Source organism: Cetorhinus maximus, chromosome 2 (genome assembly GCF_964194155.1).
Source record: "Cetorhinus maximus chromosome 2, sCetMax3.hap1.1, whole genome shotgun sequence".
NCBI lineage: Eukaryota > Metazoa > Chordata > Chondrichthyes > Lamniformes > Cetorhinidae > Cetorhinus > Cetorhinus maximus.
Window position 1 is genome coordinate 143010039 of NC_135880.1, and position 18732 is coordinate 143028770.

Here is an 18732-nt window from a genome sequence, read left to right on the forward strand (position 1 = left end):
CTGACCCCAGAGGACCACCAGGCTTCACATGCACCTGTGTCACACCCACTCTCTGAACCAGGAACCAGCGCAGATACCAGCACCTCGGCGGGCATTAGATCTTCGGCTAGAATGTTGGAGCACAGCGGAGAGGGCACTTCACACTCGCATAAGGAGCAGGCGGAGGCAGAGAGTGCCCAGGGTGCTGGCAGTCGGAGGACTGCTGGAGACCAGGACGATGCTGAGTCAAAGGCTGATGATGAACCTCTGAAGTTGTCCATTAGGTGGCAGATGCCGGACGTCCAATGTGATGTGCGGGAGGATCTGGCGGAGATCCATGAAGGTATGCGTGTCATGGTTCCTGTTGTGAAGAAGTCCATGCGGAGCGTGAGCACTGCGTTGACCCTCATGACCGAGCGCACTGCCTCCTCCAATGAAGGAGTGGTGACTCTCATGGAGAGGCAGCTCCAGGGTTAGAATCAGGGCTTCTTGTGGTTGCATTCGGACCTTCAAGCCCTCACATAGGCAATGACCTCAGATGGTCAGTGCCAGTGTGGGAGATGGATGAGGCATCTAGTATCCCAACTAGGTGTCCGTCCATCAATGGCGAGCAGAGAGGTGCAGAGCGATCTCACATTGGCACACGAGCTGCCTGTGGCCTCTGCATGCTTCTCTCAGGGCACTCTGGATGATGGCAGCAGCTCCTCCACCCCTCAGCCAGTTATCGTGGCATCTGTTGAGGTTGCGATGACTGGGGGGATGCCAGTCGTGGCACTGGCCACTCCCTCCCAGGTGGGGTCAGCACAGGCTCCACTGGCCAGAGGATGACCACCAAGGTCATCAAGGCCAACAAGACAGCAGAGTCAGCAGGCTGTCTCCAATGCCGGCGCCAGCGAAGGGGCGGGGGGGACACCAAGACATAGCACTTGCAAACGTAAGTTTAAGGCACCATAAGCAGAAGAGGGACTGGTCATGGGTGATCTTCTGTTGTGTAATGTGTATTGTTTATGTTTACTGGGCCGGGAATGAAGACCAGAGAAGGTTATGTTAATTTGTTTGCATTGTCAAAATTAGATAAATTTTGTTTTTGTCATCATGGCCTGAATATGCTTCACCTTTTTTTTGGTGCAGGGTATGCCAATGTCTAATGCTGGACGCGAATGGCTCTAAACTTTATTACACAGGCACTGAGTGAACTTTGGGGTCAAAGGAAATTGTCATTTCAGACATCTGGGATGGAGGCGGCAGCCCTGGCATGAGGTGGAAGCAGATCTTTGGCTGCCTAGCTGCAGGAGCATTGGATCAAGGCGTCCTGGTGTCGCTGTCTCCCTGGAGGTTACAGAGGTCTGCCTCCATACCCTCAGCATTCTCCTCGCTGTGCTCCTCTTCTGATTCGTCCTTTGTGGCCCCTTGCCAATGTCAGATTGTGGAGAGCACAGCATGCAACCACTATCAGTGACACCTGCTCTAGGGGGTATTGTAGTGATCCCCCTGAACAGCCCAGGCATCAGAAGCGCATCTTCAGAAGACCCAATAGTCCTCTCTATCACCGCCCTTGTGGAGGCATGACTCCTATTATAACGCTGCTCTGCCTCTGTTCTTGGGTGGCGGAGAGGCATCATAAGCCATCTTTTCAATGGATAGCCCTCATCACCCAGCAGCCATCCATCCAGTTGGGCTGGAGCACTGAAGAGCCTCGGCATTTGTGAGTGTCTGAGGATGTAAGCGTCATGGGAGCTGCCAGGGTACCTTGCACAGACTTGCAGAATCTGCATCCTGTGATCACACACTATCTGCACGTTCATGGAGTGGAATCTCTTCCTGTTGACGAAGGCACCCGGCTCACCCGCTGGCGCCTTGATGGCCACATGTGTGCAGTCAATGGCACCCTGGATGCGGGGGAAGCCAGCAATGGCTGCGAAGCCTCTGGGTCACTCAGCCTGGCTGGCCTCATCCACACGGTAAAGAATAAAGGTCATTACCCACCTGAACAGAGCTTCTGTCACCAGCTTGCCGCAACTATGGACAGCTGATTGGGAGTCTCCACGCAGATCCCCCACTAAGCCACAGAAAGAGCCGGAGGCATAGAAGTTGAAGGCCGCTGTGACCTTCAGCGCCACTGGCATGGGGTGTCTACACAGTTGGAGCTGATCTCAGGTCCAATTATCTGGCAAATGGAGGTCACAGTTTCCCTGGAGGGGCAGAGCCTCCTTCAGCATTGCATCTCAGACATATTGAGGTAGCTGCATCGCCGCCTGTAAGCCCTGGCAGCAGGATAGTGGCGTCTTCTGCAGCCCCTTCCACCTTGGACTTCCTGTTGGCCCTGCGCCCCCTGTGCCTGCGCCTCTCCTCCCACAGGTCACCCCCTGGAAGCTGCATTGGGACTCCTGACCTCCTCTCCCTTCTGCCCCTCTCTTCCTCCTCAGAGGAGGTGCCTCCAGCGGAGACCACAATCCCCATTACCAGGGTAAAGGAAGGCTGTCTGATACCTGGAAGCATCCACACGGTCAAAATCCTCCAGGGGCCTTGGAGACACCAATGTGTCCTGAAATGAAGCCTGGAAATGCTAAGAATGAAGCTCAGAACAGAGATGAAGCTGTCAAGTTCAAATCTACAACCAGCAGCAAACTATCTCCTAAAGCTCTCACTACTCACAGTGGCAATGCTGCTGACCCTTTTTATCCCGCCCTTGGATGAAGTTTTGCAAAATGTGGGCTGCCTGCCTGCCTGTTTTGCCCGTGCAACGAGCACGAAACCACATGGGCAACGTAAAATCTGGTTCAATTGGGTTTTTAATGGCCTTAAATGGCCTCTTTGTTGTTGGTGGGCGTGGCTCCGACACCCATGCGCATCCGCCGACCTGAAGATTGCGCGTGTGCGAGATGGGATCGGGACGCCTGCCCGACATCTCCTCACGCTATTATATGCCGATCGGGTCGGGTGTGCGCTCGCCCGCGAGGAGTAAGATTCTGCCACCTGACTGCCTAGCTGCAGTGCTGAAGATGGATTGGGAAAGGAATTAAGCACAAAGCTACATTTCATGGATAGAGAGTTAAGAAGTGTAGAAGGATAAGCATGAAGGTTGGAAATCTAAAATAAGAGAAGAAAATTAAACAGAAGGATAGGTTAACATTTCAGGTTTAACCTTGCAGGAGAATTGGCAGGGAGAGACAAGAACAGTTACATCTGTAAGGTAGACATTTTGGAACTTGGTGGAGGAAACAATGGAGGAGGAAACAAAAAGACGTAGGAGTCAAACTCAAATCTACTAACTACTTTCACAAAGAAGCATTCAATGTCCTCGTTTATTTTGTCCTATACAACTGTGTTTGTGTGTGTGTGTGTGTGTGTGTGAAATTTAATCGCGTAGCACCATTTCTAGCAGGGCTATGCAGACATACTTCCACCTGCATAGCACAGGAGGTGCCGCTGGTCCCTCCCCATGTGGGCCACGTGGTTTCAGGCAGCTGGAGTTGACCATGCAGGTGTGTCCACTGCGTGTGTCTGAAGAGGTTGAAAGGTCAAGATCAGATGTCACAGATGTGAACAGGCTGATGTAATGCTAAACTTGGACAACAAGTGTACAGGTAACACCCCTCTTATTCACTTCTGAAATAACAAGACTTAGAAAGCCAGTTGGGCCCTTTTCTGGGGCTATTTAATGGGCTACACAACAGGTTGCAGCGGAGGTGCTTTTAACTTAATTGTGCCAAGGCAAAATTGGTAGAAACACTGTCCTGAGTTTCTGGAGGTGTTTGAAGGTTTCTGCTGACCACAGAGAGGCTGAGGGAATTTCAAAGAGGCATGAAGCGACACGTAACATCTCAGAGCAAGCCATTAGTCTGCGAAGAGATTTCACTGGGATTGTCGCTATAGTACATGTCCAAGAGGATCTCCAATAATTTTGACGGTGTGCTGTGTCATCCACAATTTTGCTGTTATGAGGGCCTAGTCACAGCCTCCAGATCCCAGGAGGTAATCTCGGAGGTGGGGGAGAGGGGGGTGGGTAGGTGGGTAGGGAGGGTGGAAGAGAAAGAAGAAAGGAGAAGATCACATGCACCAACTGCAACTGGCCAGAGCAGGAGGGCCCATATAGTGAGGCTTCGCTTCAGCTGAAAGGAACTTTCCACCCCCAACATGGACCCACCATCCCCTTACAAAACATCCATTTCCCACTTTCCATGACAAAGTCCACTTGGTCTATATTACTCAATAAAGGCCAATAGGATAAAGTTCACACAACAACTCTATCCAGAAATACATCAATAATACAAAAAAAAGAACCAGTTACGCTTGTGAATTCCCTTCGTGTCTGTCCTGTGGGTACCCTTGCCTGGTGCTCCTATGCAGTTCTACTCCAGTGGCTGCAGCATGGCTGGTATAGGGCTGCTGACCTTCAATGGTGAAATGGCAGATGGCCTTGCAGGATGTCCTCAAGCAGCTCTGGGCTTTGTGAGCCTGGCTTCAGACTGCACCAATTGGGCATGGGCAGGAGCAGTCAGGACTGGCTGGCTAAGAGGCAACAGCAAGAGCATTATTAGAGTGGCAATGGTGGCAACATGAATACTGTCATCCTAAGAGACGGCAGTGTGCTCCACCAAACAACTGCTACTCCCTCAAGGCAGCAACTCAACAGTTCTCAATCTGCGCAGCAGTGTTTGCTGGACTGCTGTGAGAGCCTGCACGCCATGACGAGCAGTGAGATCAGCATCCACGATGGCAGTAGACTGGATGGTAGCAGCCTGAGCCTGACTGACAGCAGCCAGGGACCTCATGGCCTCTGTCTGAGCTTCCACAGCAACACAGACATCAGGAGGACTCCACTTGCGCTGCAGTGGAAGCAGAGACAGCAGCCAGCAGATGCATCATTATGGGCCAGCCTGGCAGTGCTGCCATGGAGGTGCCCATCACTTCCATGATGGCAAGAATGGCCTCCAAGCTCTGTGTAATACCCTGTGCCATAATAACGCCAAACTCCTCCATGGTCCTAGCTAGCGACTGTTGCTATCTGGCAGGCGAGTCAATTCACCAAGAATGGTCATCAGTGTTCATCTACAATCTGCTCCAACAAAGTCTTCATATGATTGCCATGCAGCAGGACTTGCCTACGACCTCGCCCTCCCGGGCGTTTACACACAAGCTGACCTATCCCCTGTCCTAGCTGCTGACCACTCACGCCCAGTGACTCACCATGTGCAGATCCTGACTCGAAACTGGCCTGTAAGCTGTGCTCAGTGCCAGTATCTGAGCTGGTGGCTGCGAGTGTTAGGTCAAATGATGGCGCATCGTCCTCCTCCCGTCCTTCCACTTGTTTCTGCAGGGACTGGGTTGCCAGTACTTCTTCCCCTAAGGGGAAGATGGAGGTTAGGGATGGGGATGTGGGGGGAAATCAGGAGCCCAAGATCACTCTAACAGTCTCCATTTCCTGGGACTTTTCAGGATGAGGGTGAGGAGTGAGTGGAGAAGGTGCAATTTACTGCCATCCAGGATGGCTTCCACTACACCGGATGTCACTGACTCTGTAGAATTGCTGACCATGATCCACTGAACCATCTCCTTCAGGGACCTGAGGGAATGCATTCATGCTAGTCCTCCTCCAGTATTCTGGTTTTCGTGGCTGCTGTGAACAACCTTCTCCTCCAAGACAGAGGGAAGAATGTCATTGATTATGTGTCAGAATGTTTGGGTGATGCCTGCCATAGCCAAATAGCTTGAGGTATGTGGAGGCAGTGAAAGGTGTGTGCAGTTGGTATGCTTCCGAGGTGTGTGTAGGTAAGGTGGAGTGTGAGGATCTGATATCAAGAAACAGATGAAGGCACTGGATACCACAAAACTATGGGCCCAGACAATATTCTGGCAATAGTACAGAAGATTTATTGTCCAGAACTTACCAACCCCCTAATCAAGTTGTTCCAGCGCAGCTGCAACACTGGCATCTACCCGGCAATGTGAAAAATTGCCCACAAAAAGCAGGACCGACCCAACCCGGCCAATTACCGGCCCATCAGTCTACTCTCCATCATCAGTAAAGTGATGGAAGAGATCATCAATAATGCTTCATGCGGCACTTGCTTATCAAATTCCACCAGGTTCACTCAGCTCCTGACCTCATTACAGACTTGTTTCAAACATGGACAAAAGAGCTGAACTCCAGGGATGAGGTGAGAGTGACTGCCCTCTACATCAAGGCTGCATTTGACCAAGTGTAGCATCAAGGAGCCCTAGCAAAACTGGAGTCAATGAGAATCAGGGAAAAACTTTCCACTGGTTGGAGTCATACCTAGTACAAAGGAAGATGGTTGTGGTTGTTGGAGGTCAGTCATCTCAGCTCCAGGACATCACTGCAGGAGTTCCTCAAGGTAGTGTCTTTGGCCCAACCATCTTCAGCTGCTTCATCAAGGACCTTTCTTCCATCATAAGGTCAGAAGTGGGGATGTTTGCTGATGATTGCACAATGTTCAGCACCATTCGCAGCTCGTCAGATACTGAAATAGTCCATGTCCAAATGCAGCAAGACCTGGGCAATATCCAGGCTTGGGTTGACAAGTGGCAAGTAACATTTGTGCCACACAAGTGGCAGGCAATGACCATCTCCAGCAAGAGAGAAACTAACCATTGCCCCTTGACATTCAATGGCATTACTATCACTGAATCCCCTACTATCAATATTCTGGGTGTTACCATTGACCAGAAACTGAACTTGTCTAGCCATATGAATACTGTGGCTACGAAAGCAGGTCAGAGGCTAGAAATCCTGCGGTGAGTAATTCACCCCCTGATTCCCCAAAGCCGTCCACCATCTACAAGGCATAAGTCAGGAGTGTGATGGAATACTCTCTACTTGCCTGGATGAGTGCAGCTCCAACAACACTCAAGAAGCTTGACACCACAAAGCAGCCTCCTTGATTGGCACTCCATCCACAAACATTCATTCCCTCCACCACAGACACACAGTGGCAGCAGTGTGTAGGATCTACAAGAGGCACTGCAGGAACTCACCAAGCCTCCTTAGACAGCACTTTCCAAACCCACGACCACTACCATTTAGAAATACAAGGGCAGCAGACACATGGGAACACCAACACCTAGAAATTCCCCTCCAAGCCACTCACCATCCTGACTTGGAAATATATCACTGTTCCTTCGCTGTCACTGGGTCAACATCCCGGAACTCCCTCCCTAACAGCACTGTGGCTACACCTACACCACATGGACTGCCGTGGTTCAAGAAGGCAGCTCGCCACCACTTTCTCACGGACAATTAGGGATGGACAGTAAATGCTGGTCTAGCCAGCAACATCCACATCCCATGAATGAATTAAAAAAATGTTATGGGTGAGTCTTGAGTGTCAGGAAGTGGTGCTGGGTAAGTGATGTGGCTACATTACATTGTGCTGCGGTGTGGCCGGTGTGGTTATTGCAAGATGTGGTGTACTCATTCATTCGCTCATCTTGATCCCTGAAGTCCTTAAAATTTTTCCCCACTGCTGCTGGGTGCATGGTGCTACACTCTGGGCATTCACTACCCTCGCCACATGCTTCCAATTGCTTCACAGGGTTACTGTGGAGGATTCTTGATCCCCATCACACCAGAAACATGGCCTTCTCCCTGGCTTCAGCCTCTCAGAAAATTCACCCAGGGCAGCGTCATTAAAGCTGCGAGACCTTTCCTTCCCTTGCTGTTACAAGGCAATTCCGTCAGTAGCCAAAAGCAATTATCCAGCAGCCATTAGTGCACTGCTGCTACCTCTCTTTTATAGGGACTGCAATTTTAATTAGGGGAGATTACCTGGACCGCGTGCTTTCTACAGAATAGCGCTCAGCCCCCTGGAGGCCTGCACAAGAATGGAGATCAAGACTGTACACAAGCGGCACCTTTCCATGCCACAATCATGGAAATGAGGTGGATGGACCAATTTTCTCTCTTAACCATTCCATTTGCAATGGCCCTGGATAAGTTGTGAACCGTAGCCCCTGTGGCCAAAAATCAACACAATCGAATTTCTCGCCCAGAGTATTTTTCACAACTTATTTGAAATACTTTACCATACAATTTGACTGAGGAAAGAGTTACCCAGGTTTTCTGAATCTACAGCACACTTTTACAATATTGTTGGTTTTTTAATCCCAATGTATTTGACATTTTATCAAAATTATTGCACTTAAAGGGTTAGAGCTGTACTGTACATCTTCATGAATCAATTTGTTCATTAAAAAAATTGGGAGAAATGAATAGTAGATCACTAAGGATATAATAGTGGCTCATTCATGCTGCTAATGGAGATGTTTGTATACCAAACACTGCAGGGTGTCTTTTCCCAGTGTGACTATATTATAAATGTGCTATTTAGATGATGCCTAATTTTAGACATATCTCAGATTGATGCATTTCCTGGTTACTTGCAGCATAACACACTAATCCTTATTAAAGTAACTTTACTCTTTGAACAATTAATAGATGCTCAAACTGTAGAGCACATGCTTTGGAGAAGGCTCAATGACTTACCTGCACAAGGTAGTGCTCCGGTAAACTGTCGTTCATACGGCCAATAACATAATGGGCCTTATGAAAGTCATCATGAACTTGAAATTCTTCCTTAAAATTGTACCTTGGAAACAAGCAGAAGGTATGAGAATTCAGCAGTACAAATTAGGGTGCCTGGGAGGAAAATAATTGTACAAGGCCCGGGATTGAGGAAAAGTGGCTATTCACCACAGGTATAGGAAGGCAGCTGAAAGACTCTCAGGACTGCAACTGCAGATCTGTTACCTGCTGTACTTTCCAGAACCAGTCCCTGCCAGGCATAGGCCTGTGTCAGAAGTGCACCAAAAGCTTGCTGATGGATCAGCACATAAAAATAATCACAAGGCCTCTTTCCTCATCGATACCCTGCTCCTGATGTACAGTGTGGCTCAGTAATATCAGTTGAGGTCTAACTCAGAAGGTTGTGAGTTCAGGACCACAGCCTTGACCACTAACATTCCAGTGCAGCAGTGAATGGGTTGCGGGGAGTCAGTGGCCTCATGGTAATGTCACCAGACTAGCCCTCCAGAGGCCCAGGCTAATGTGCTGGGGACTTGGGTTCGAATTGCACCACAGCAGCTGGTGGAATTTAAATTCAGTAAATAAATCTGAAATTAAAAAGCTAGTCTCAGTAATAGTGACCATGAAACCAGTACTGGTTGTAAAAACCCATCTGCTTCACTAATGTCCTTTAGGGAAGGAAATCTGCTGTCCTTTCCTGGTCTGGCCTACATGTTACTCCAGACCCACAGCAATGTGGTTGACTCCAAAATGCCTTCTGAAATGGCCTAGCAAGTCACTCAGTTGTAACAAATCACTATGAAACCTACAAGAAAGAATGAAACCAGATGGACAGCCCGGCAGCATCCTAGACACCATAAACAACAATGGCACCCCAGCCCTGTCGACCCTGTAAAGCACTCCTTACTAACATCTAGGGTCTTGTGACAAAACTGGGAGAGCTGTCTCACAGACTTGTCAAGCAACGGCCTGACATAATCATACTCATAGAATCATACCTTACAAACAATGTCCCAGACATTGACCCAGGCCCAGACCCAGGCTCTGAAGAAGGGCCGTGTAGACTCAAAACGTTAACTCTGTTTCTCTCTCCACAGATGCTGTCAAACTTGCTGAGTTTTTCCTGCATTTTTTCTTTGTGTTTCAGATTTCCAGCATCCTCATAACCACCATCACCATCCCTGGATATGTCCTGTTCCACCGACAAGACCCAGCAGAGGTGGCGGCACAGTGATATACAGTCGGGAGGGAGTTGCCCTGGGAGTTCTCAACATGACTCTGGACCCCATAAGTCTCATGGCATCACGTCAAACATGGGCAAGGAAACTTCCTGCTGATTACCACGTACCACCCTCCCTCAGCTGATGAATCAGTGGTCCCCCATGTTGAACACCACTTGGAAGAAGCACTGAGGGTGGCAAGAGCACAGAGTGTGCTCTGGGTGGGGGACTTCAATGTCCATCACCAAGAGTGGCACGGTAGCACCAATACTGACCGAGCTGGCCAAGCCCTGAAGGACATAGCTGTTAGACTGGGTCCATGGCAGGTGGTGCGGGAACCAACAGAGGAAAAAAACCTACTTGACCTTGTCCTCGCAAATTTACCAGTCATCAGTGCATCTGCCCATTACAATATTAGTTAGACCACCTTGTGGAGACAAAGTCCTGTCTTCACACTGAGGATGCCCTCCATCATGTTATATGGTACTGTCAAGCTAAATGGGTTAGATTTCAAACAGGTCTAGCAATTCAAAACTCAAACCCATGAGGCGCTGTGGGCCATCAGCAGCAGCAGAATTGTATACAAACACAATCTGTAACCTCATGACCTGGCATATCTCCCACTCTGTCATTACCATCAAACGTGGGGAATCAACCTTGGTTCAATGAAGAGTGCAGGAAGGCATGTTGGAGCAGCACCAGGCATACCGAAAAATAAGGTGTCAACTTGATGAAGCTACAACTCAGGATTACTTGCATGCCAAACAGAAAAAGCAGCTGCAATAGACAGAGCTATGTGATCCCATAACCAACTGATCAGATCAAAGTTCTGCAGTCCTGCCACATCCAGTCATGAATGGTGGTGGACAATTAAACAACTCACTGGAGGAGGAGGCTCCACAAATATCCCCATCCTCAATGATGGGGAGCCCAGCACAACAGTGCAAAAGACAAGGCTGAAGCATTTGCGATCATCTTCAGCCAGAAGTGCCGAGTGGATGCTCTTTCTCAGCTCCCTCCTGAGGTCCCCAGCATCACAGATGCCAGTCTTCATCCAATTCAATTCACTGCATGATATCAAGAAAAGGCTGAAGGAACTGGAAACTGCAAAGGCTGTGGGCCCTGACAACATTCTAGCAATGGCCCTGAAGACTTGTGCCCAGAACTTGCTGTGCCCTTACTCAAGCTGTTCCAGTACAGCTACAACACTGGCATCTACCTGGCAATGTGGAAAATTGCCCAGGTGTGTCCTGTTCACAAGAAGCAGGACAAATCCAACCCAGCCAATTACACCCCAACACCACCCCACCCTCCCACCCCCGACCCCTCTACCCACGCCATCAGTCTACTCTGGATCATCAGCAAAGTGATGGAAGGGGTCGTCGACAGTGCTATCAAGTAGTGCTTACTCAAAAACAACCTTCTCACTGACACTCAGTTTGTGTTCCGCCAGGGTCACTGGTGGTGCTGGTGGTAATCTTCCATGACTCCTTAGATTCCAGAAAAGTCCCAGATGATTGGAAAACTGCCAATATAACACCCTTATTCAAAAAGGGAGGGAGACAAAAATAGGTAACTATAGGCCAGTTAATTTAACAATGTTATTGGGAAAATGTTAGAGTCTATTATAAAGGATGTAATAGCAGAGCATTTAGAAATACATAATATAATCAAGCAGAGTCAGCATGGCTTCATGAAGGAGAAATCATGCCTGACAAATTTATTAGAATGCTTTGAGGAGGTAAAAAGCAGGATAGATAAAGGGGAACCAGTAGATGCAATATATTTGGATTTCCAAAAGGCTTTCAATAAGGTACCGCACATAAGGCTACTTAATAAGATAAGATTCCATGGTGTTGGGGGTAGGATATTGGCATGGGTAGAGGATTAGCTAACTAATAGAAGACAGAGAGTTGGGATAATGGGGGTATTTTCAGGATGGCAACCAGTAACTAGTGGAGTGCCACAGGGATCAGTGCTGGGGCCACAATTATTTACAATATATCTCGATGACTCAGATGAGGGAAATTAATGTACTATTGCCAAGTTTACGGATGACACGAAAATAGGTGGGAAGGCAAGTGGTGAGGATGATTCAAAGAGTCTACAGAGGGATTTGGACAGGATAAGTGACTGGGTAAAAACTTGGTAGATAGAATATAATGTGGGAAAATGTGAGGTTATGCACTTTGACAGGAAGAATAGAAGAGCTGAATAACATTTAAATGGAGAAAGACTGCAGAAGGCTGCAGCACAGAGGGATTTGGGGGTCCTCATGCATGAATCCCAAAAAGTTAGCATACTAGTTCAACAAGTAAAAGGGAAGGCAAATGGAATGTTGGCCTTTATTTCAAAGAGAATGGAGTATGAAAATAGGGAAGTCTTGCTAAAACGATAAAAGGCACTAGTTAGACCACACCTAGAATACGGTGAACAGTGTTGGTTCCCTCATTTAGGGAAAGATGTATTGGCATTGGAGGCAGTCCAGAGAAGGTTCACTAGGTTGAGCCCGGGTATGGGGAGATTTTCTTATGAGGAGAGGTTGAGTAGGTTGGGCCTGTACTCATTTGAGTTTAGAAAAAGAGAAGCGACCTTATTGAAACATATAAGATTCTTAGGAGGCTTGACAGGGTAGATGCTGAGAGGCTGTTTCCCTTGTGAGAAAGTCTAGGACCAGAGGGTATAATCTGAGAATAAGTGGTCGCCCATTTAAGACAGAAGTGAGGAGGAATCTCTTCTCTCAGAGGGTAGTTAATCTGTAGAATTCTTTACCACAGAGGGCTGTAGAGGTTGGGTCATTAAGTCTATTCAAGGCTGAGATAGACAGATTTTTAATCAGTAAGGGAATCAAAGGTTATGGGGAAAAGGCAGGAAAGTGGAGTTGAGGATTATCAGATCAGCCATGATCTCATTATATGGCCTACTTCTGCTCCTATGTCTTATGGTCTTATGGTCTAACTCAACAGATGAGGTGAGAGTGTCTGTCCTTGACATCAAGGCCGCACTTGACCAAGTGTGGCATCAAGGAACCCTAGCAAAACTGCAGTCAATGGGAATCAGGGGAGAACTCTCCACTAGTTGGAGTCATACCTAGCACAAAGGAAGATGGTTGTGGTTTTTGGCGGTCAGTCATCTCAGTCCCAGGACATAACTGCAGGAGTTCCTCAGGGTAGAGTTCTATGTCCAACCATCTTCAGCTGTTTCATCAACAACCTTCCCTCCGTCATAAGGTCGGAAGTGGGGATGTTCACTGATAATTGCACAATGTTCAGCACCTTTCGTGACTCCTCAGGTACTGAAGCAGCCCATGTCCATATGAAGCAATACGTTGCCAGCATTCAGTCTTGGGCTGATAAGTACAAGTAATATTCATGCCACACAAGTGCTAGGCAATGACCATTTCCAACAAGAGAGAACCCATATCTCCTCTTGACATTCAATTGCATTACCATCGGCGAATACCCCACTATCAACATCCCCCTGGGGGTCACCATTGACCTGAACTGAACGGGACCAGCCATATAAATACTGTGGCTGCAAGAGCAGGTCAGAGGCTGGGAATTCTGTGGCGAGTAACTCACCTTCTGATTCCCCTGTCCATCATCTACAAGGCACAAGTCAGGAGCGTGATGGAATACTCTCCACTTGCCTGGATGAGTGCAGCTCCATTAACACTCAAGAAGCTTGACACCGCCAAGGACAAAGCAGCCCACATGATTGGCACTGCATTCACCACCTTCAACATCCCTCCCTCCACCACTGACACACAGTGGCAGCAGCGTGTATTATCTACAAGATGCATTGCAGCAACTCACCAAGGCTGCTTCAACAGCACCTTTCAAACCCACAACCTCTACCAGCTAGAAGGACAAGGACAGCAGATGCATGGGAACACCACCACTTGCAAGTTACCCTCCAAGCTACACACCATCCTGACTTAAAAATATATCCCCATTCCTTCACTGTCACTGGGTCAAAACCCTGGAACACCCTCCCAAACATCACTGTGGGTGTACCTACACCACATTGTCTGCAATGGTTCCAGAAGGTGTCTCACCACCACCTTCTCAAGGGAAATTAAGGATGGGCAACAAAAGAATGCCGGCCTAGCCCATGTCCTGTGAAAGAATTTTTTAAAAATTGTCAGCTGTGCCATTTTCCAGATGAGATGTTAAACCCAGGCCCTGTTTGCCATCTCAGGTACACATAAAATATTCTATAGCACTATTTTGAAGAAGATCAGGGTGGGGCATTCTCCCTGGTGTCTGGCAAACAATATTCTATTAATCTACACCATCATTTCTAGCCACACTTTGCTGATTTACCTCATACTGATATTGTACAAACAATATCACCAAAAAACAGATAATCTGGCCATTATCACATTGCTGTTTTGGGATCTTGCTATGCTCAAATTGACTTTTGCATTTTCTACATTACAACAGTGATTATACTTCAAAAAAGTACTTCATTGGCCATAAAGCGATTTGTGAAAGGCTGTGTTTAGATGCAAGCTATTTCATTTTGTTGTGCCTGTTGAGTATTCCCAACAAATGCTAGGCATTGGTGTCCAGTATCCTTCCAACTTTCAGCTGAAACAAAAAAGTCTTCCTAGTTACAAAACTGCCATGTAGAATTGCATTAAATTCATCAATATGACAAATCCACGGTTACAGAGCTAGCTGAACCTTCATGAATCACATTACCTATGTTCTTGACAAGAGATCAACATTACAAATTCCAGTGTAAGTATATCACTAGTAACACATCTGGTGTGGAGAGCTCATGGTGTTGTTAATGAACAGCAACAGTCAAAATATTTTTATCTCCCAGCACCATCCCTCACTTTGATAAGAACAAAGTTATGACAGCACCTTATTATCTTCTCCAGACCTCTCAAACTGTTTCATAATAAATTAATTGAAGTCATTGTTGCTATTGCAGGCAAAGCGACTCACAAGAGCACCAGGCGCTGCCCAGTCAAAGAGATGCCAAATAAAATTAATGACTGCAGTAGAATGAGTGAAAGCCCTCAAGGCTAAATGGGTTCAAAATAAATAAATGAACAAGGATAAAAAGATATTTATTCCGCAGTAAATATACGGAAAAAGTAAATTGTACTGCGTTAATCTAGTTCATAAGAAACAGAAGAAATAGGAGCGGGCATAGGCCTTATGACCCATTGAGCCTGCTCCACTATTGATTATAGCTGATCTTCTACCCTAACACCACTTTCCTGCCCACCCCTTATCCCTGGATTTCCTGAGTGCCCAAAGATCTCAGTTTGAATATACTCATTGACCGAGCACCAACAGCCCACAAATTCCCAGCTCACTGACAGAAGAAATGTTTTCTCATCCTGGTCCTCTGAGGCTGACTCCTTATGCTGGGACTGTAAGCCCTAATTCTGGGCTCTCCAGCCAGGGGAAGCAGCCTCTTGGCATCTAGTCTGTCAAACCCTTTAAGAGTTTTCACTTGTCAATGAGATTACATCTCATTTTTCTAAACTCCAGAGAATATAGCCCCTTCCTACTCTCACCCCATAAGACGGCCTTCTCATCCCAGGAATCAACTGAGTGACCCTTTTTTGCACCCCCTCTAAAGCAATATCTCTTTTCCTAGGTAAGGAGGACAAAGCTCTACGTAGAACTCCAAGAGTGATATCACCAAAGCTCTATGTAACTGCAACAAAACATTCTTACTCTTATAGTCCAACCCTATTTCAATAAACAAAAACAAAAATTGCTGGAAAAACTCAGCAGGTCTGACAGCATCTGTGGAGAGGAAGACAGAGTTAACGTTTCGAGTCCGTATGACTCTTAATCAGAACATCTTCTGATGAAGAATCATACGGACTCGAAACGTTAACTCTGTCTTCCCCTCCACAGATGCTGTCAGACCTGCTGAGTTTTTCCAGCAATTTTTGATTTTGTTTTTGTTTCAGATTTCCAGCATTCACAATATTTTGCTTTTATCCAATTTCAATAAAGGCTACCTACCTTTTGCCTTCCCAATTGCTTGCTGTACCTGCACTTGGAGTGCAGCTGACTAACAGCTTGAAGACTTGGAGTTGGTGAGAGGGGGCGTTTTAAGTGTTAATTTTTCTCTTAAAATCTAATCTAGCATGTAATTAGCAGTAACTAGAAAGTACTGTGTAAGCAGACTAAGTTCTTTCTTTCTTGCAGTTTAGACATGGTAAACTCACCGTAGGAACTGAGTAGTTAATTAGCTAACTGGTTGAATCTGGTTACTGTAGCCCCCCCAATTCAGTTTATTATACATTCGGAGTGCAGCCGACCAACTGAGTGAAGACTTGGAGTTTGGTGAGAGGGGAGCTGGGAGAAGGAGTTGCTGGTTTCCACTTTCTATCTTTCTCACCCCGTAGAAATTGGTTCGTTATCTATTACAGGGAAAGGAGCTAACTATTTTATAAGCATCTGTTAAGTGGGTAAGTTCTATTCCATCCCAAAAGTTTAAAATAGTACACAATTTGTTGGTAAAATTAATAAAATATATAAGAAGGCAACATAAATAAGTGATTAATATAATTAAATAATTAGTTAAAACACATTAAGGCTGCCAGGACAGGTGATGTGTCAAGGCTGCAGCACGTGGGATCTCCTGGATAACATTGTGATCCGGGGGAAACACGTTTACAGTAAATGTTTGCAGCTTGAGGAGCTTCAGCTCAGAGTCATTGAGCTAGAGGCTGAGCTGCAGACTCTGCAACACATCAGGGAACTCTTTCAAGCTACCAACAGTCACAGATTGCAACTTCTTTCGAGTACAATCACAGTTCTTGGTTTTCCAGGAGTGGGACATGAACCCACAACCCTCTGATTCAAAGGTGAGGGTGCTATGGACTGAGCCACAGCTGACACCTCCAACACATCAGGGGGGGGGAAAGTTACCTGGATGCTTTATACCAGGAGGCAGTCACATCACTTAGGATAGGGTCTTCTAATTTGGTCAAGCCAACAACAAGAGGGTGTGACTGCAAGTGAGGCAGGTAAGGGGTTTGCCAAGGCTGCACTAAAGAACCCTGAATTTATAGTAAACTGAACAGGGGGGCTACAGTAACCAGATTCAACCAGTTAGCTAATTAACTACTCAGCTCCTACGGTGAGTTTACCATGTCTAAACAACAAGAAAGAAAGAACTCAGCCTGCTTACACAGTACTTTCCAGTTACTGCAGGAGTGCAAGAGTGTGAGCCTTTGCAATTGTCCAACAGGTTTGAGGTTCTCTCAGCTTGTTTGGATGAGAGTGGGGGCTGCAGGGTCGATGAGCAAACTGAGCATGGCACCGTGGTACAGGAAGCCATCCAAGTGGGGGGAGCAAAAAGGAATGTAGTGGTAGTAGGGGACAGTATAGTGAGGGGGATTGACATTGTTCTCTGCAGCAAAGAGCGAAAGTCCAATTGGTTTTGTTTCCTGTCCAGTGCCAGATTCGAGACATATGCTCAGGGCTGGAGAGGAACTTGCAGAGGGAGTGGAAGGGTCCAGTGGTCGTGGTCCATATAGGTACCAATGACATAGGCAGGATGAGGAAGGAGGCTCTACATAGTCAGTATGAGGAGCTAGGCACCAAATTAAGAAGCAGAACCTTAAAGGTAATAATTTCTGGATTATTACCTGAGCCACGTGCAAATTGGCATAGGACAAATAAAATTAGAGAAATTAATGCTCGGCTCAAGGACTGATGTGGGAGAGGTGAGTTCCCGTTTATGGGGCACTGGCACCAGTATTGGGGAAAGTGGGATCTGTATCATTGGAACGGCCTACACCTGAACCGTGCTGGGGCTCGTATCCTTGCAAGCTGCCTAACTAGGGAAGTAGAGAGGGTTCAGAAGTTAGGAGGTTAGGAAAAGCTGGAGAGGTGGTTCTGTCAATTAATGATGCTATTATTGCACTAGAGAGGGATGACCTAAGTTCAGGAAACCAGGATGTAGAAGTGGTTTAGATGGAGATGGGGAATGATAAAGGTAAGAAGTCACTCATGAGTGTGGTGTACAGGCCCTCAAATTGTAACTGCACAGTAGGACAGAGTATGAAAGAAGAGATAATGGGAGCTTGCCAAAGGTACAGCAATAATCATGGGGGATTTTAATCTACACATAGACTGGAAAAATCTGATGGGCAAAGATAATGTAGATGAGGAGCTCATAGAATGTTTTTGGGATAGTTTCTTAGAACAGCACATTCTGGAGCCAACTAGAGAGCAGGCTATACTAGACCTAGTATTGAGCAACAAGATAGGATTAATTGATAACCTCCTAGTGGAGGCACCCTAGGTTGCAGCAATCATAATATGTTGAATTTTACATTCATTTTGAGGAAGAAACGAGTGCGTCCAAGATTAGTATTTTAAACTTAACTAAGGGCAATTATGAGGGCATGAAAGCAGAGCTAGCTAAAGTACACTGGCAAATGAGATTAAGGGATATGTCAATAGAAATTCAGTGACAGACTTTTAAAGGGATATTTCTGAATACTCAGAATATATACATTCCAATGAAAAAGAAAAATTCCAAGGGGAAGGCCCATCATCCGTGACTAACTGAAAAAGTTAAAGACAGTATCAAACTTAAAGAAAAAGCATATAATTACGCAAAGACGGGTGGCAGGTCAGAAGATTGGAAAGGATGTAAAGAACAGCAAAGAATGACAAAAAATTAATAAGGAGGGAAAAATTAAAGCACAAGAGAAAGCTAGCCAGTAATATAAAGACGGATAATAAGAGTTTCTATAGATATTTAAATAAGACAAGGTTAACAATGTGAGCGTTGGTCCTATAGAAAGGGCATCTGGGAAATTGATAATGGAAAGTAGGGAGATAGTGGATGAATTAAACAGATATTTTGCTTCAGTCTTCACTATAGAGGACGTAAGTACCATCCCAGAAATAGCTGTAAATCAGGAAATGGAAGGGAGGAAGGAACTCGGGAAAATTGCAATCATCAGGGAAGTGGTTTTGAGCAAATTATTGG

General features: G+C 46.5%; 1 protein-coding gene across 1 annotated transcript in view; it reads right to left on the reverse strand.

The window, feature by feature from the left end:
- LOC144691420 (paladin-like) overlaps positions 1-18732 on the reverse strand; it is a 144798-nt gene that overhangs the window by 119544 nt on the left and 6522 nt on the right. The window contains exon 2 of the mRNA XM_078559507.1: positions 8486-8588. Coding sequence (XP_078415633.1) covers positions 8486-8588 — 103 coding nt within the window. The remainder of the gene's footprint in view (positions 1-8485; positions 8589-18732) is intronic.